The following is a 14,388-nucleotide window of genomic DNA, read 5'->3' as shown; positions in this document are numbered from 1 at the left end:
TAAACAAATTACTCAACATACGACGAAAAGAACAAACAACAAAAAAGAATGGACAAGCCCCCAATTCATGAAACAAACTTACAGAAGCCACAGAACCACTGAATTCTGATGTGGTGTCCCAAAGATTTACACCACCTACCTGGTGTAAAAACAAATGTCTTCGTCTGAGCTTGCAGAATGCTGTATGAAAAAATGGGATTGCAGCTGTAGCACCTCTATCTGGTGTTTGTAAGGCTTTGTTTCTAATTAGCCATCTCCTTTGCCATTGCTGCTGTTTTTGGTGGCACCCAGTAATCGTGATCAGGCCCTGCTTTTTCCATCTCTGCCTCAGAGTCGACATTCAGTTCCATTGAAGTGATCGCTGCTCCCAAACATTCACTGTGGGTATTTTGTAGTCATCCCATGAAAACAGTGAGTGATAGAGCTCCCTTTTTCAGTTTCCTCAGTCATCCAGCAGTCACAACAAAGACTCCTCACTGAAGTGCCTGCTACGTACGCAGATGTTTTTTGTGGGACTAAAGTTGTCCTTGTGGATGTTGATTAGCCACTGTGTTCTAACAACAGTATCAACAGGAAATTAATGAACGCTAATCTCCAAATTATAGAGAGAGGAATTTGCCACGCCTCCTTCTATTCATGTCAAGTTACCATGTTTAAGGGTTTTCATGTTTATTTCCTCTTCATCAAGTTTTTCATGTTTAGGATGCTTCATGTTTTCTTTTAAGTTTTCCCAGTTTAGGTTTTGTTTAGCTTTGCATTGTTTCACCCTTTTATTTTGTGCTGTTCTATCAGCCTCAATAAACGTCGCGTTTTTTGTCAATATCAAGTTTAGTTTTGCGTGACTGCAATTTGGTCCTCTTCCACTCCTCACACAGTCAGCTTCGCAGCCAGACTGTGACAACAACTTTTTTTTTAACTTGCTGAAATGCCAGTTGCTCTCCTCTAACCCTAAATCTGCTCATCCTTACATGTTTCTATAAGCAGTGCAGTAATACTTAAACTGGAAATAGCCAACAGGAACTACTCAGGCACGCACTCGCATTCCAGAGTGTGATGCCATATTGTCCACAGAATGCACGAGCAGTTCATTATATCCAGAAAAGCCAGAATCTTCAAAGGAGAATAATAAAAAGTTACCATAATAATAAATCAAATAATAAGTCTGACAAATAATTGTAGTGCGCCTCAATGCAATTGCATTGGCACAATGAATAAAAAAAAAATAGAAGCATTACACACACAGCTTGAAAGCAAGACAGCTGCTGCAGATAAATAAGTGGTGTGAGAGGAAAAGCTCTGTACAGCAGTTTGATATTTTAAGCTCTGTGGGAATGTGTGAGTCCGTTATCAGTGCTTTACATTACTGTTGTTATTTTGCCTTAGTTAACTGTTGTCACTGAAAGCATATTTCTCTTGGCTCTTTACTGGAAACTGGAGCATGGCTCCATTCCACGGGCATCTTCATCTCAGTGACTGTATAAAAGTGTCCATCTCCTGTAATCAATGACTTCAGCTTGTCAAGCCGAGAGGATAACAGCTCGCAGCTTTTTCCTTGTTTGAGCATGTGCATTGTAAATCAGTGTCTAACAGGAAAACGTTGGGAGATTAGCAGGCTAGGAAAGCTAAAGCTGGCTCTGTTTTCACTGTTCTGAGATCAGTTACAAACCACATTTTGTGTGGAACAAAACTAGCATTAGCAAATAGACAGTTTTTTCCTTCCTGACCAATTTGGAGTGCAGTGTGAAACTCTTAATAAGTCCTTTAGCACATTATCAAGGGAAAACGTGATAGTTTTAGCCTTTTAGTTTTGATAATTTATGTGCATTTTGCCAATAATACACCCATATGGAAAAGAAATAGTAAAAACTTATGAAAGACTTACATAAGACGAGGCCTACTTCATATAGTGAATCATATAAGACTTATATGATTTACTCATGAAAATGGCCACTTTCTCATTACATTTTTATATATTGTTTTAGTAAGTATCCAAAAACATACAAATTTCATTGATATGATTTTTCAAGGGATCTTGTATCTGTTTTTACTCTTGTATGCTTTTCATACAAGTTTCACACAAGACAGATACTAACTTTATAAGATTTATATAGATCTTTTCCATATGGGCAGTTTTAAGTGTAGCGTTTTATTGCTTATTCTTTTATGTTCTTTTTTTTTTTTAAGGAATGGTTCTAAAAAATACATTGACAGCTAATAATAAAAATGTTTTGCTAATATGGTAGATATTTATTTAACTATCCATGCATCCATCTTCTTCTGCTTATCCGGGGTGGGTTGCTGTATTTAAGTATACAGACAAAAACAAAAAACAAAAAAACAAAACAGACAGCACAAAACATTATACTTTAAGGTAGTTCTTATAGAGAGCTTTTTTACTCTTCCTGAGCACTCAAAGCACTTTATCTGTGCTTATTGGGTCTCGCCCAAGCATGCAGTCTGGAGTAGCCAAGGTTTTAAACCAGCAACCTTCTGCTTTACCACCTGAGTTACAGTCACCCTATGTAACAGCCAGTGTTGTTTTTGTTTTTTGAATAAAATTTTATGCCTGAAACTAAACTTGGAATGAATACAGAACCCATTAGTGGTTAGAACAGATGAAGAATGCTGCAAATGTAATATTTTAGCATTGTTGATTGAGTGGGTTACTGTTCCCGTGTCCTGCTGGGCCCCCAATTTGGGCTCGTCAGTCGGGACATTGGGGGCTGTTGACATGGGTCCTGGGTCTGCTTTCCTCACCTTGCGGTCTCAATCACCTCTTCACTGCAACAGCTAAATTCTGTTTGGTTGTGTACCTGTCTCAGTTTTGTCTTTTAGGTGCTGTTTGTTTATTGTGTGTTTGACACAGATCTGTTTGGTCTATCAACGACTTTTGTCTTTCTCTCTCTCTCTTTTTGTCCCTTTACTTTTTCAATTCCTCCTTCTTGTCTTTATGTTATTATCTTCTCCTGTCTTTCACCAGCTCTGACAAAAAAAAAGAATGTATCCTTATTTTTCTCAAATAATTATTCCTTTAATCAGCTACAGAGAATTTTTAATCAAGTACATAAGGTAACATCATAAATACAGCAACAGGATTATATCAGTGTATTAAACCATCAGTCAAAGGAGGGGCTTTATTTATGTGGGAGAGATGCATTAAAAGCAATATACTGTAACTGGAAGCCCCCAGCTGTAACCGAAGCATCAGAGAGGAACTTCAGTGTCATCACGTTCCCTGGAAAACATCACAAACAAATGTTTTGTATTGCTTTAAATCCAAATGTTTCTTTGTGTTCTTTTGATGTGAAAATGTGAGGGCTCTCACCTGTGCTGATTATATCATCTGGCAAATAATCACCACAGAACCTGGAAATAGATTTTATAAAGTCAGACACTTTCTTGCATTGTTTTTCTTGTAATTAAAAGATTTGGCATTTGAGGCTGTGAAAATGTTACCTTGGGTTCTTAAAACATTTAACTGACATTTTTCCTAAATTCGGACATCTTCTGTGCTAAATAACTACCCATCTAGTTTTTCTCACCTCCCAGCAAAGCCCGATACGTCATCGTAGCTGTCGTAAACCTCCAAGTAATCTGCCAGACACTCTGTATCATCCTCTACATCAAACTCCATGAAGTGGAGGCGGATCTTCTGGCCCAGGCGGACTCGGATGTGCCAGTAGCAGATCTGTTCATCTTCATACTCCTCAGGGAACCCAGGAGACTGGATGATCTTCTGCTGCTCTGTCAGGACCCCGCCACACTCCTTGGCTATAAGAAGTGACATGAGTGGATCAAGGTTTTCAGAAAATATAATATGAGAATATATTTATATAAAGGAAATAAAATTCAGCTATTACTCTAAATTTTTTATTTCTGTTTAATCAGTCTGAGAACTAGCAGCTATAAACACCCCCAACCTTCACCATAATAGATTACTGTCTTCTTCTTTCTTTTTTTTTTTGCATGAACCTTTAGAGTGCTAGCTGACTATAACTGGGACTAAACTATTAAACACTCCATGTTTGCTAGTTACAAAGTTACACTTTGCTTTCTAAAGTAATGCATAACATTAATCACATTATATTTTTCAGCATGCAGTATTTAGTACATGTATGTGTACACGTACTTAATTCAGTAATTACTTTACAGTCACAAATGTCCTTACTCGCATCACAATGGTTCTTCAGTTATCTTAACCCTGGGTGGACTGAAATAAAATTCAAACAAATCTGCCTTTTTGATTTCAGTTCATTTTCAGTAGAAGGAAAATAGTGGAGTAGTCTACATCTGTTGTGTAGGTAAGAAGCGATGTGTAATACTTTATTATACTCATTACTTTTTTGAGAATTTACTCAAACATGGTTACAGTTAGTTTAATACTTTAAGTCAACATCTTTCACAGCTCACCGAGCTCAGCTGAATGTTCCACTGGTAAAAACTGTTCTTTGGTGGTATTCTTGTGCTGGGCACTACAGAACATAACCTCAATACAGCAATTCTGTATCACTTTAATAGCAAGGCAAGCATCTGTTATCGTAGGGTACACCAGCACTGAAGAAGGCTGGTAGGAGCTCTTGCAGTACATTGATATATGGTGGCTTTTGAAATTAAAATCAATGTTCGCTGCATATTTCCCTTCTATACTTTATTTTACACCTGTAAAAAGCAGCACATGACTATTCTAGAATATACTCATGCAATATATGATTTTACCTACTTTAAAAAAACGGATTTGACTTTACAAAAAGGTAACTGGGTAATATAACCCAATGGGGAGGAAAAATGTAGTGTCAACAATTTATTCTTTTAGTCTGTTGCTGGGACTGTGCCTCAGCATATGAAACATTTAAGTTTGGGATGTCCCTTTCATGTGAGCTCTGAATAAATTCAAAACAGAGAAAAGGGATCCTGTTGTTGAGCAAGACAAAAATCAAACACACATGTTGAGACGGTGACAATCACTGCTTTGAGCGACACAAAATTAATGTCTTACAGAATCTTTCGTTTTTTGTTCAGATTTGCAACAGTAAGCTAACATCTATCAAAGGGCACAGTTTAGCCAAAATTTCTGATCCAGACATGGTGAGAGGGATTCCACAGCTGGCTGACCTGGTGATCTAAACTGCCAAATTTTGGGATGAGAGAACTATAACCAGTTTCATAAACTGGTTTAAATAAAATTAATATTTTCTAAAAGAAACATTAAATTCCATCAGTATTTTATTATTCTGCATATTAGTGTGTGTATTGTCATATATATTATATAAGACAACATGTTCTTAGCTAGGAGTAAGAGAGCAAGAGACAGTCCTGCAACAGTTTGTTTTCTACTAAAGTGCCACTTAACTGTTGCTTCTTTCTAAGGTTGTCTCAATTCCAATTCTTCATTACGTATTTAGTGGTGACTTGAACAAAATTTCACCAAGGATACAAATTTTGATGTGTGTGTATATACACACACATACACAGGCATCATGACCACCAAGAGGTGAAATGAATGACGCTAATTATCCCTTGATCGTGACACCTGTAAGTAGGTGAGATATATTATGGAGCAACTGAACATTTCCTCAAATATGGAGGTTGATCAAGCCTTGAAAGCAGCTAATTCCTACAGTTTTTCTACGTTTCTGGGTTAGTTACAACCCCTTTGCCTGCATAAAAGCAGTGTTAGAACACACTATGGTACCAAACCCTTGTATCAGTTGAACAGTACTCCACTGCAGAAAGTAGTGTGTTGCTACAAAAATGGCAAGAAAAAAGGCAATTAAAAATTGAAAAGAGGCAGGCCATCATGACACTTAAAAAGGTCTTTTCTATAGAGAAATTTCAAAGAAAGTCAAGGTGTCAGTGAGTACAGTTTCCTTCACCATCAAAAGGCACTCAGAAACAAACTGTGACAGGAAGAGGTCTGACAGACCCAAAGACACCACTGAATCAGAGGTCAAGTTTCTGAGAGTTAACAGCTTACATGATTGGCGGGCTCACAGGACAACAGCTTCAAGCACAGCTTAATAGTGGTTGTAGTAAGCAAGTCTCAGTTTCAGCTGTGAAGAGAAGACTTTGAGCTGCAGGTTTGACAGGACGAGTTGCAGCAAGAAAGCCATTACTAAGACGTAAGGCAAAGAGCCTTGCCCAGGCCATGAAACACCATCATTGGACTACTGCAGACTGGAAGAAGGTATTATGGACTGATGGATCAAAGTTTGAAATCTTCATTTCATCATGCAGGATCTCTGTACCCCGTGAAGTAGGCGAAAGGATGGTTCCACAGTGTGTGGCGTCAACTGTCGAACATGGAGGAGGAACTGTGATGGTCTGGGACTGTTTTGCTGGATTGAGGGTCGGTGAACTTACAGAGTGAGAGAAAAACTAAACCAAAACGGCTACTACAGCATTCTGCATTGGCATGCTCTCTGATATGCGTTTAGTTGGTCAGGGGTTCATCCTACAGCAAGATAATGACCCAAAACATAAGTCCAAGCCAGAACTACCTCAGGAAAAAAGAACAAGAGGGTAAGCTTGAAAACATGCTTAAACAAACAGTCACCGCAGTCTCCAGACTTAAACCTCATCGAGCTGGTTTGGGATTAACTGGACAGAAGGGTGAAAGCAAAGCAACCTACAAGTGCCACATTTATGGGAACTTCTGTTAGAGATACCGGAAAAACTTTATGAAGAATATTTGATGTCTATTGTAGAAAGAATGCCACGGGTGTGTTCAGCTGTTACATCTGCCAAAGGTGGCTACTTTGATGAGTCAAAAGTTTTAGTGTGCAAATTTATTTGGTTTTTTAGGTTTTTCCGATTGCTTATTTGTACTATGCTTTTATTTCAGAGTACAATGAGACATTAAACTGGAGAGAAACTAAACTTTCAATAGAAAATGATGCAGCATTATTCAGGGTCAACATTGAGCTGTTAGAGCTCATGAGCCAGAATGTGTTTTAGTTATCTGTTATTCATCAGCTCCACTGGCATCCACCAGGTTTATTCATTTTCTGACCAATACTGAAATTATGGTTGTGAGTCAAGATAAAAAATGGTCCCACTATGGTCTCATCTGCACTAGTTGCCTTTATGGTCCTCCATGGTTGACACAAAACTGTGCTAAATCTGAGGCACCTCAAGATGACAGCAGTAAAGATAAACAGTGGTAAAGCTGTAAAGGTTTTAATCTGTACTGACTCACTAAATAAACAATATGCAGAGCACTGACCAGACTCTATCCATGAATGTGCAGCTGTGTTTTTAAGCACCAAGTATTGTGCTGTGTGTCTAGTGATACAAATCCTGTTTATATATACTGACTTAGCAGGTTCCATGTTTTGAGGTTACTGGAACATGGTGCAAGTTTTACCAGTATCCAAATGGATGAGTTTAAGTAAAATTATAAACTGTGCAGTTGTTATGAAGGTTAAAATTAGCTATTGATGATAAAACTGGTTTTGGTTAAAGGCTGTAAAAATGTTTATTTCTACTGTAAACTTTTTCTATTTTAACATAGGAGTCTGTCTCACTTCTGGAGCCAACCTCAAGTGATCTCCAGAGGAATTGTTTTTGGCACATCTACATTTGTATCTTTTTGGCAGCTCTGCTGCTGCTTCATAACCTGGTGATAATTCTATGCGGGACTGCCACTAAGAGCCACCCTTTCCAATTATACATAGTCATTTGATTAATGAATGATGTTAAAATATTAAACAGTGCACAACAGAAAGGGAACGTCATACTCACAGTTTGGGTTGTAGCAGTAAACATCCCATTTCTCACTTTTGTTCAGCCTGTATCCGTAGTCAATTATGCCAACCTTCCCAAAACCACAGTTGGATCCGGATTTAACGATTGGGTAGCCAACGCGTCCTTTGTCAAACCATCCAGCAGCGCAGACATGAAAGCCTGAACATGAGAAGAAATATGTTTTTTTCCCCAACTATCCCCCATGAGCTGTTGATAATACTGACACAAAGAAACTACTGTATGCTACAAAGTATGAGAAGTCTTTTAACTCTGCTAAGAACCAGAGAACAGCTGGTCAAAACCTGTTGGGGACCAAGATTTGGCTGTTTTTCCTATGTGTGCACACACAGAGGAATTTAAGTTAGAGTCACAATCAGCAGCCCCCCCAGAGCAGGCCAGATAAAACATGGCCTCCTGGGTAGACTCCTGTGGAGAAACTCAGCTGTAATAGCTGACAGTAAGGCTGATTGTAAGGCCAGAGGCAGAGTCCATTTCTGTGCTGTGGGAACAGTGACACTACCCACCAAAGAAGTTGCTAACAGACTTTTACAATATATAGGGAGTGTTTAAAATTAGGCTAGATGGGAGATGGGATTAAGGCAACAGGCACCCATAGAAACACTCATGGAAAGAATTGTTTCACTCACTTCTTCCTTTTGACCTTTACCATGTCAGCACATGCACCACTTTTCCTACAAGTTAAAAGCATTCCAGGCGGTTAAGATGTTACATCAGGATGTTTGATGGACTACACATTAAGGAAGCGCCTGCATGTGTTTTGAGTGAATCACTTCTGATGAATTACAGTCCACACACACTTTCTTTCTCTGGAAGGAACTCCGTGTGTGTGTTGTGTTTGCGGATGAACTGCTGCAGACCTATTTGACGAGCTGCCTCCAGTTGTTCGTAAGTGGCCAGCGTCCCTCCCTCATACTTGCAGACAGCCTTGGCCTCTTTATACGTCAACTGGTATCTTCCTTTGCGTGATTCCCGGTGGTAAACTCCAGCTGCTTGTTCTGTCAAAGACAGAGAACAGAAAAGGAAGTCTAAGCCTTGGGATTCTCTGCATAAAGAGATAAAGACTAGGTCATCTACATAGCATAGTCATTTTGTGCCTGAGGCATGTTTAAAAGGACCCAGTGGTTACAGCCAATTTGGACACCATGTTTTTATTGTGAGAGAGAATGAAAAAGACTGTGTGATTCTTTCTCTCTTTCTTTTTCAAATTGGAAATTGGAAGGCCACCAACAATTTCGTCCTATCAACAGGGAGTCTTCTGCTGATCCTGTGCTTTTACGCATGCTTGACTGCAAAACTTGGCAGAAAACATTCTAAATTAGCCAACAGTTGATATTTTGATCTTTTAATGAATGTAATGTTTTTACAATAATTAAACTCAGTGCTACAGTAGCCTTTTCAACATGTCGGCTCAGACTGGTGATATCCAGCAGTCTACATAGTACTACATCAGTATGTTCTGTAACAATGACTGACTTAAAAGTTCATATAAACATGTAACCAAGTAACAAATATTGTATGAATTCTTTTTCTTCAGTCTTGCTTCTGTATGAAGGACTGAAACTGCCTAAATCAAAACTAAGTAAAGTTGGAAACATAGGAAATAAATGAGTAAATAAATGAATAGAATTTTATGATTTTATTTTATGAAGATATACAGACAATAAATGGCATACAAATTCATCATTCATTTATCTATCATTTATTATATTGAATCTATTTAAAGTATTTAAATTTTTTTAATTCATTAATCTATATTTTCTTTCCAAACAAATGTTCAGGTACACACACACACACACACACAACACAATAAAACACACACACACACACACACATATACACATTCACATACAAACACACACACACACACACATATATGTATGTATATTAAAACAGCAGTTTGTTTGATTAGCATTATTGCAGACTCCTCAAAACTCCTCAGTAACATTATTAATGTCACAATAATGGAAAGCAATCACATTCCCAGATTAGCAGAAACAGTATTGAACTTTCTTGTGATCTGGACATTTTGGAAAGCCCAGAGATGAAGTCATTTCCTCATGTTTACTGGCCTCCTGCAGCACTCCTGCCAGGTCATAAACGTGCAGTTTGGCACAAGGGAAGCAGCTGGACTACTGTATAGCCTATTAATCCTCCTGACAACAAGCCTTTATGTGAAAATAACCTCTGCTGTGGATTAACACAGGAGAAAACGTTCTAATAATCACAGGTAGCTGGAGGTTGAACTAGTTTTTATGAATAACCAAAAACTGACTTCGCAGCTCTAAGGGGATGCAGTTATCTGAACTGGATAACAGTTTCTGAAAAAACATTTCAATGTTTCTAGCTACCACAGCACGAAAAAAAGGAATCTTTCAGTCTTACCTAGCCAAATTGAATTATGAAAAATTCCGTTACTGTAGCTCCATGCCTCCACCTCCTTTAGCACAAACCCGAGTAACCAAAGAAGAGCCAAGACACGCATCCTGCAGCCCTCAGTGCACAGCTGTTCTCTCCAGATGTTTCCAGTAGTTCTCTCCTATGCCCCTCTGCTGCTTCTGGCTTTATATACCAAACGCTGACTGCTGGTGCCTCCCAGGAGAGGTGGGAGGTATCAAGTAGTCTGGTGTGAGATAATTAACTGCAGCCAGTGACTACTTTTACAGTATCCAGCACAAATAAGGATAAATGCTGGAGTTAGTACTGTTTGTCTGTTCACTACAACAGACGTTTGTGTTGTCAGAAAAAGACCTTCTTAAAAATAAAGCAAGTCAATTCAGAGGTTTTGTAAAGGGTTAGACTTTGTGGAAATGTGTTTAACAACAGAGGAGCGTGTAAAGTTATATTTACACACTGCATAATAAAAAGTCAGAGAGCACTTGAACTATCTTACCTTTGATTTTTGATGTGGGTTGATTATTTTGGTTTGCAGTCACCTTTGTTATATCATTTTGTTCTAAACAAGTTTGTGTGTCAGTAAGGACTGTTTACATGAATTTTTAATCCACAAAGACCAGATTTGTGTTCCTTTTATTTTTTGAGCAGTATATTTAATGATTTAAACAAAACAGTTGTTGAGTTTTAAAAGTCATTTATAAATAAAATACTGTACATTACTGTATATAAGAATTCATTATGAGAAAGACTTACACTGCCTTAGAAAACATGTAGGAGTCATTCAAACTGATAACACTTTTAACATTGTTGCTTTAATTTTTATTAATGTGGCTGTCATGCTCCAGCATACTGTATATTTCTCTGTGAGTGTCATCAGCATTAGCTAGGTGTTTGTATTCTCACGTGAACAGTGAACTAAATAACTAATTATAAAGTTTTCAATTATAAAGATGAGAGTTTCGTGAAAAGTTGTGTGCTGTGTTTTTAGATTTTAGCCCAACTCTCACGTACAGGATCAATTCCAACACTTAGTGCCAAAAACTAGAGTTCCTCTAATGACTGCTGAAGGCTGGTTCAAAATTGAGTCAGTCTCCACTGAACTCTGTGTTTGTGTGTGTTGTGTTTGTGAGAGAAATACACAACTTTACAGCATGTTGAATTCAAGAACAAAAAAAATCTGTTTGGATCTTTAACGCTAATTTCCTCCTTTAAGACAACTGCACAGTGGGGGATAACTACATACGTATATAACTTAAACATTTGTGTTGTGGCAAGGCTTAATGTTAAGGTTGTGACTACTTGACTGGTAGGTGTCCCAGCCTGCAAAAACATGTAGCCACTGTGACATTAGACATTGTTTTAGGACACAACGGGCTCACATTGTGGAGCTTCAGTATTACTGCACTGGCCACAAGTACTTTATTTTGTTTTTTTTAACAAAAAGTGGCCAATGGATTCAATGAAATCAGCACTCAGAGTTAAATATAGTGCTTAATTTAAGTATAATACTATGTTTAACAGTAGCACAAACCTACTGTGAAAGTTTCCAAAACATTTGTGAGTGTAACCCTTATTAAAGAAACACCAGTACCCAGGAGGTATCCATTAAATATATGCACAAATTGCAAACAATAAAAAATAAGACAGACTTGTTTTATTTATTTAATTATTTTACCCTGAAGATACTTTACTAAAGCGGAGAGTCCACATTGAAGATGATTCACAGCTGCATGGTGACCAAGTCCACAGCAAGTCAAAGACGTGATGGAGCAGCACAACACGAAGTGGTCAAGTCCCGAGGTAAACTGTTTTTTCGAAAAGTGCGCAGTTGAGATACAACTGACAATTTAAAGTAAAGCATATGGTTGGTTGACTGATGACAGGGTAGTAAAAACGTTTATGGGTTACCTAGGCAACTGGAGCCTGTAATATTTACTAGTAACTGACAGTCAAAGTAATTCATTACGTATGAATCACTTCCTGGTTATCTGGACTAATTTTCAGAAAATTCTGAGTAAAACCACAGCTCTGTTTCTTTCTGTTGCTATGAAATGGGAAAAGTATACTTTACATTCGATGCACGTTAAAATAACTGTGATGCACTGATGATGAATTGCTGATGAGGCCATTCACCAGTTTTTCAAAGCGATCAGGACCCGTCATATTTTTAGTTACCGGTAGTTTTCTGAGTTTAGCAAAACCTGCTTTTTTTCCCCCTAAAATGCTGTGTCATAAACCAGTGGGTGGTGTCACGGGCCTGCGTGATGGTGCCTCTATCTTTTATATTCACTCATTCAACATAGGAAAAGGATTGCTTGTTCTGTTTCTCTGCAGTCCTGTCAGCAAAGTTGCTCAATAGCACATGCCACAGAGGGGAGTTTGATGTAACAGCATACAGTCCTGTGTGGGGGTTTCCAGATGTTCGTTTTGCACAGCTTCAGTCAATGGGCACTGAAGTAAAATTGGAATTGTGTTTTCACAGCAATTTAGGAATAATTCTTATACATTTCTTAAGAGCCACATCAAGGACAGCCAAGAAGTTTTAGAAACCTAGAGCATTTTGAGGATTTGAATATTTGCCTAGCAACATTTATTATTTTGACTACTATTAAACCATAAAGCTGTAATAGTAGGCCTAATATATTTGATTTCACTTTCAATTCTATTTTATATACATATCACCAAATCACTGCAACAGTGGTGCTTTATATTAATGGTAAATGGACAGGTTTTTATATAGTGCTTTAAACAACATCCCTACTTCACCCACACTTCTTTTACACCCTAGTGCTTTCTATATAACATTGACACTCCAGTTAACACATCAGAGATCAACTTGGGGTCACCTGCCACCACCCCAGATGGCTGCCCCTCCCTAAACCTGCAGGAGATTTCTTTCTGTTAAAAGGGAGTTTTTTCTTCCCCCTGTCACCAAGCGCTTGCTTATAGGAGAGTATCAGATTGTTGGGTTTTCTTTGTATTACTCTAGGGTCTTTACTTTGTAATAATAATAATTATTGTAGGCTTAAAACCTACCAACCAGAACACGCACAATCTCGTCTGATCTCGGAAGCCAAGCTGGCTTTGAGAAGGCTTTGATGCGAGACCACCTGGGAATACTAGGTGCTGTAAACTTGGGGTGGCTGTAGCTCAGGAGGTAGACAAGGTCATCTACTAATTGGAAGGTTGGTAGTTTGATTCCTGGCTTCTCCGGTCTGCGCGCCAATGTATCCTTGACTGAGATACTGAACCACAAGTTGCTCTCCAATACTTTCATGACTGTGCAGATGTTAGATAGAAAGCACTTGGGTGTAAAATTACAGTCTGTCACAATCTGTTGAGGATGGCGGAGAAAGGACAAAACACACACTGTTAAAGAGAGACAAAAATAATAATAACAAATGATTAAAGGTGAAGTGACATATAAACACATACAGAGTGAAAAGAGGTCAGTGAAAAAGAAAAAGTGCGTGTAAGTGCATAACTAAGGAGGTTTTACAGTCCTGACTTTGAGCTTTACAAAAAAGGAAAGTTACAAATACACGATGAAACCAAATACCTGCATGCTGGCTGTGGGACCTTCTTACCACATAATAAATGCCCCGAGAGACATTTTTCCTCTCTTTGATACTCACCAGCTTGAATACAGTGGAGTGAAATCCTAATGGTCCACTCTGAATGGCATTGTCAGTTCTCAATCAAATGATACACATCTTTGTCAACCACAATGCATAAATCATTTTAGGATATCCAACAGCAAAACAGTTCCTTACTTTATGACGGCAATACCTGCTTAGCAGTGTACTGGTCTTTTACCTTTTTAGTCATCTATGGAAGTAAATGCTACTCTTAGCTTGTTAATGTTGCATCATGAGACTCCGAAGAAGAAATTCGAGATTATTGTTTGTTACTAGAAAAAGAACGGGACGTTAAAGGGTTAAACAAGGTATCTGTTTAGGATTTTTTTGTGTTGAATGGCAAAGCGACAACTCACTGAATAAAATATAATAAACATAGTTAGGTATAGTTAAACATAGTCCATGGTTTACAGGAAGCACTCTACACCAAATCCAGTCACTGACACCCCCATAAGCAACATGATATCGCTTAACCTCAGAATCACACACACAATCACGCCAATGGCTTCCAGGCAAAATTGTCTGAATGGATTCCAGATCTGGGAGGAAATCATGTATAGGTCTTAATTCTCCATGTGCCCCTCCCATTCCA

At 38.2% G+C, this 14,388-nt stretch overlaps 1 protein-coding gene across 1 annotated transcript; it reads right to left on the bottom strand.

Annotated features, from left to right (window-relative positions):
- Positions 1 to 2,454: 2,454 nt before the first annotated feature.
- On the bottom strand, positions 2,455 to 10,320 carry tnfaip6 (tumor necrosis factor, alpha-induced protein 6). The gene is made up of 6 exons (XM_005933432.2): positions 10,147 to 10,320; positions 8,622 to 8,759; positions 7,741 to 7,902; positions 3,543 to 3,771; positions 3,326 to 3,366; positions 2,455 to 3,235 (listed from the first exon to the last, which is right to left on the bottom strand). The coding sequence occupies exons 1-6, from the start codon at positions 10,244 to 10,246 to the stop codon at positions 3,135 to 3,137; spliced, it is 771 nt and encodes a 256-aa protein (XP_005933494.1). The 5' UTR covers positions 10,247 to 10,320; the 3' UTR covers positions 2,455 to 3,134.
- Positions 10,321 to 14,388: the final 4,068 nt, after the last annotated feature.

This window comes from Haplochromis burtoni, unplaced genomic scaffold, assembly GCF_018398535.1.
Source record: "Haplochromis burtoni strain Fernald_Lab_line unplaced genomic scaffold, NCSU_Asbu1 Contig_165, whole genome shotgun sequence".
Taxonomy (NCBI): Eukaryota; Metazoa; Chordata; class Actinopteri; order Cichliformes; family Cichlidae; genus Haplochromis; species Haplochromis burtoni.
The sequence above is the reverse complement of the archived record's forward strand: the minus strand, read 5'-3'. Positions and strand labels throughout refer to the sequence as shown.